This window comes from Sinocyclocheilus rhinocerous, unplaced genomic scaffold (genome assembly GCF_001515625.1).
Source record: "Sinocyclocheilus rhinocerous isolate Xijiao unplaced genomic scaffold, SAMN03320098_v1.1 scaffold1736, whole genome shotgun sequence".
Classification (NCBI taxonomy): domain Eukaryota; kingdom Metazoa; phylum Chordata; class Actinopteri; order Cypriniformes; family Cyprinidae; genus Sinocyclocheilus; species Sinocyclocheilus rhinocerous.
The window spans coordinates 85,044-90,643 of NW_015644640.1; the positions used below are offsets into that span (position 1 = coordinate 85,044).

Here is a 5,600-nt window from a genome sequence, read left to right on the forward strand (position 1 = left end):
AAACGCACACACACACACACAAAGACACACACACACACACACACAAACACCCGTGTGAAAAGCAGTGAGTGATTTTCTCTTTGTGTTTTGTTGTTTGATTAATATGAAGCACACAGTCAGCAGCAGGATTATTAGGCTGCTGTCACTTTAAGAGCCGCACGGATCCAAGTTACCATTACACGCGTATTTTCATTCTCAACTCTTTACATTCATTTATTATATGACCGACGAAGGTATACATGAATAATCACTAAGCGTCGCATTTTGACGCATTTTTGCGTGTATTTGATCGTTTAAAAGCGCGCACCTTGAGCTAAAAAATGACTTTACATGTCCGTGTTGTGTTCCGTCTCTGAGCGCTCACGTTACATGATTTTACTGATTTGCACGTGAAACTGAAGGAACGAACACGCAGCGCTGGAAAAGGGGGCGGAATGGGCGCAATAATCGTTTTATCTCGATTATTGTATTTTCATAATCGTTGGAGGCCAAAATCTAAATCGAAACTGTTTTTCGATTAATTGCACAGCCCTAGTTCAGAGTTCAGACCAATGCGAAAATCGACCCATGTTTTTACCCTGCAAACACGCAGAGCTTTAAATGTGAACTGGTGGATCGATAAGAAGACAATGCATTATAAAAATCTAAACATAGGGGTGTGCGAGATGTATGGTCTGCGATAATATCGTAATTGTTGTTTTAACGATGTGCGATTTGATATTATGAGTATATCGCGAAAAGCAAACAAAACACCTACAGAGTGCGCGCATACATTAGGTGATGAAGTCTACCAGGTTAGACTAGTGCGCATGTGCATTTAGAGTGCGTTCTTTCACTGCATGAATCAGTCTATTAAAATGCATTTAGAATTATCACATAATTTAAGATATGGGACACAAAATGTATATATTTATATCATTTGATATAGTTAATATCACACAAAGAGTTCCTGTTTTTACAATATTTCTCCAACAAAAATAATTCTAAGCACAGCCACAGCGCTGTTTTGCGTCTCTGAGCAACATGACCTGTTTTGTTCCTGAATGAATCAACCGTTTAAATGATTTGGTTCAATCGCAATGACTCACTTAACAGTGACTTGCTGCCACCTACTGGCGGTTTTAATTTCACATTTAAGGTACCTTTTCATTTTTTTAATAATTTCAAACATCAGCTTTCAATGTTTTATGTTTAAAATATCAAAACATTATTTATGCATTTGTAACTGCAGGTTAAAGTATTTAATGTCCCTCAGAGCTACATTAAACTGTGTAAATGCATCGAAATGCCACTTCTAATGCAGCTTCTGTGTTTCCTCTGCATTGCAAAGATAAATTTTGTTGATACTGATTTAATTTGCTTGGTAACAACCCAAATGCAAGAATTTGACTCAAAAGATGGTGCACACTTTTAGAAAAAATGGCTTAAAGGTAAAAATGCCCATAAAACCTGTTGGAAATTATTAATTTCTACTACTGCTGTAAACTGACCACACAGAATATGAAGAATATCAAATAATTCAGGAGTCAGCAGTCAGCACATTAACACACTCAGCAAAATATCATCTAATTATCGTTATCGATAAAATCCCAGAAAATTATCGATATATCATTTGTTGTCAATATCGCATACCCCTAATTTGTTATTTAATTGATATAATAATTAATTGATAATAATTGTTTAAATTAATATAATTAATACTTTTGACTTTTAAATGACTTTTCTTAACAATGGTTTAAAGGCTGAAATGTAAAGTTTATCATTTTATAAAACTGTTTTTTTGAAAACTTGTATCTGAACTGTAAATTATGCTTTTTACAGTAATTTTACAGTTTAATATGGTGCTATAGACATTGCCATACCCCGCTCATATGGTATTAATTTTATTTTTGCAGGTCTTAAAAAAGGTCTTAAGTCTTAAATTTGAGCTTAAAAATCCTGCAGAAACCCTGAAACAAAACAAACAGGGTGCGCTTTCTGCCATCTCGGTCTCCGTGAACTTCTTTCTGAAACATGTCACAAAAATAAACCAAAACTCAGCGAATACTTGACACACAGACATGAGAAATATGTCTATAGAAAACTTGAAATGTTTACTTTTAAATGAACCAATTCAAATTGAAAATTAATATTCTCTGATTATGTAATCCGTATGAAACCAATGCGAGGTACAGTCTTTCCTGTCTGAGCTCATTATCTGCAGCCATACTTGCATGCAAACACCCTCATCACCTAGATACTAAATCAAAATATCAAAATTAATCTACTCTGCTTCATTTTTGGAAGAAGAACTGCTATGAGGAATAAGCCAGAATTTACCTCAGAAGAACAGCATGATCTGACGCGGCTTTATTCAGCGGAGGATATAATTTCTATAATCTATTCTTACTTACATTAGTTAACATGTTATTTTTACATAAACTTGTATGCAGTTTACTAGTTGGGCTTTAAACTGTCTTGCCAAACTGAAATGTGTGAAAGCAAGTGCTGAAATATGAGATACATTCAGATATTTAGGCAACTTTTTATTACATATAGGCTAAATGTCGTATGAAACGAGGATGTCAATAAGTAATGTGAATGTTTACACTGCAGCATGATGAATGCTACAGTCTAGGAATATTTAGATCAGTGTTTACTGATCTACTATCAGATGTCGATGTTTATAATGTACTAAGCAATAAAAATTTAGTTTATAAAATATCAGAATGTTGTTTATATACTGTGTGGTAATACAAAGTATGTGTGCATGAATGACAGTACAAAATCATGTTGTTGTTTTTTTTTTTTTGTAGTATGCAAAATTAGTTTTAGTGACTGCCAATACATTTTAGTGTGTATGAAATATGGTACTCATTGCTTTGAAAAATGTAATGCTTACAGCTTGATACATGTATTGTTTAAGTTTCCTTAAGCTTTTTTGTTATTCAGGTATTTTGCAGAGTAATTCTATTTGTTAACCAAAGAAGATTGCATTTTTTTTTTTAATTAAAATGTTTAAGTATTACAGTTGTTTTAAAGCTAAACGGCAAAACCGTTCCATGTTTGACTCTAATTGAAAGAAAGATTTTCATTTTTATTGTCTATGCATCAAGGTTTATAGGGATTTTAAGATGCAATTAACGATTCGAGTAATTCAGTTACTTATTGAGTAAAATTACTTTTCATGCAGAGTAATTAGAAGCAATTAGAAGTAATTTAAATACAATATTGATGTAATTAGTAATTACTTTTTGAAAGTAACTTACCCAACACTGTATGTGTTTAAAATCATAAGATTTCTATATTTGTCACAAGATTTTTTTCTCATTCTTAATTTTTTTTCTCATTCGCATATTATAGGAGTAGAATAAAGTTATCATAAATTATTTCTTGTCAACCTAAAACTGTATGATTTTTTTTTCCCTTCTGTGGATCTCAAAGTAGATGTTTCGCAATGTTCAGCCTGTCTTTTTACGTGTAATGAAAACGAATGTGGTTGAGCTTTACTGACTGACTTCACTGAACGTCCTGCTAAATAAATTATTTAATGTAAGAAAGGAAGTTTTGGCTTTAGAACAATATGATGGTAAGTAAATCATGACATAATTATCATTTTTGCATTTGAGTGTAGTTTACAATATGCTACACCTTTTTCTAATATGCCCAACAGATGTCTAGTCAGAGCATTTTTGATGATGCCTTTACACTAGTTTTTTATTCACTCATCCATAACAATTTAGGAAATCTGTGCTGATCCTCAAGCTAAAGACTCTCCAGAAGCCTACACAGCCCAGCATGCACTGCGACAGGCTCAGATGTCGAAAGAACTGATTGAGCTCAATAACGTTTTGGCGCTAAAAGAGGCTTTTGTCAAGAAGATGTGTCAGAATGATAATCATTTGGAGCCCATGCAAACAGAGTATCAGGTAAGGCTGAAAACCAAATCATAAAAATGATATTGGTGAATGCCATGTAAGTGGTGTTGAAATGTTTGTTTCACATCTCCAGGAGAATATTCAAAGTCTGCAGGCTTCGGTCGGCTCTCTGCAGAAAGAGAAGGAAGATCTCATCCAGGCTCTGCAGTCTGCTAAGAAGGACACCAATCAGGCCAAGTAACTCAATATCTGTGCTGGTTTCTCTCTAAACTTGAACTGCCAGTTTTACTGCTGCAACACAATGGCATGTTAATGATAGTTTAACATTTCCATTCTCTTGTATTGTCTTGTTTTGTCTTGTTTCACTCTAGACTGAGTGAACAACGCAGGAAGAGACTTCAGGAGCTGGAAGGTCAAATCACTGAGTTAAAGAAGAAGCTTCAAGATCAATCTAAGCTGCTTAAGCTCAAAGAGTCATCTGTGCGCAGTCTGGCTAAACTCAACCAGGAGATTCAGGTTTGTGTTTACAAACCCTCACATGTTTAATCTGTTGATTAGGGATGGGAAGTTTTACCAAATTGTAAAGACAAAGACAAAAAGGGTCACTGTATGGTATGCAATATGATATAAATGAAAAAAATTATTTGTGATGTTTTTCCTGCTTAAAATTAGACACTATTACAGTATCAATAAACATTTTCATAATTTTTAAATGCATGTATTTATTAAAAGTTTGTTGCCTCAAGGCAACATTGTACCAGAATGGACAAATTGAAACATTTGACAAATAAATATATTTATTGAAAACATAAATTTATTTAACCAAACACTTGAACATCCAGATTTATCTAATTTTTTTATGTATTACACATCTCATATTTAATAAAAATTAACATATCATATCCAGCTGTTGCTTTTAGGCAACATTGTACCATCGTGGATCACGAATATAACCAAACCATCATATCAAGTTATCATGTCAAAATATTACAATGAATGTTGTTTCAAGGTAAAACATTCAAAATCACAATAACCTTATCCTAATATGCACTTGATCCTTGCAAGCATGCACATGCACACACAAGGACCTGCGTGTGCACAAGCACATGGCACCTGACTGCTTGTGAAAGTTGAGGAAGCAATTACCCTCAACAGAAAATCATAATGTGCAGATATAGTATGTAAATTGCCATTCTTATAAATGCATAACAAAATCAAGCAAAAATTCAAATAGATTTAGATAATAGCTCTTTTCTAGCTCTTTTTCTTACATTATATCATATACTTGTATTATAACCTACGATGCCTGCATGGCCTTATGCCATTCCATTGCAGTACAATGTTGCCTCAAGGCAACATGCAGTTTTTTGTAATTTCCTGTGATACATTTTATGATATATTATGTAAAGTTTTTCAAAATACTTCTTTACTTACCAGTGTCAACACGGTACCATAGAGGGTTAAGGCAAATGTGTCTTCAAGCTAACATAGCTATAAACAACATTTCATTAAAATGACAGCTACATATACCTTAGTGCCACTACTCATATTAAAGGGGTCCTATTATGCTCTTTTACAATGGCTTGAATTTGTTTTGGGGGTGTACTAGAACATGCTCTCATGCTTGGTGGTTCGAAAAACAAATAATTTTTTTTTACATAATTTACATTATTACAATACCTTTCTCCCCATCCTGGCACAAACGGCTCGATTAGTTCTGGGTTTGATGAAGGCCCGCCTTCC

At 33.7% G+C, this 5,600-nt stretch overlaps 1 protein-coding gene across 1 annotated transcript in view; it reads left to right on the top strand.

Moving 5' to 3' along the window:
* Positions 1-5,600, top strand: part of LOC107758730 (chromosome-associated kinesin KIF4-like) — a 156,903-nt gene that overhangs the window by 39,896 nt on the left and 111,407 nt on the right. The window contains exons 10-12 of the mRNA XM_016576533.1: positions 3,723-3,908; positions 3,991-4,094; positions 4,229-4,373. Of these exons, the coding sequence (XP_016432019.1) occupies positions 3,723-3,908; positions 3,991-4,094; positions 4,229-4,373 (435 nt within the window). The remainder of the gene's footprint in view (positions 1-3,722; positions 3,909-3,990; positions 4,095-4,228; positions 4,374-5,600) is intronic.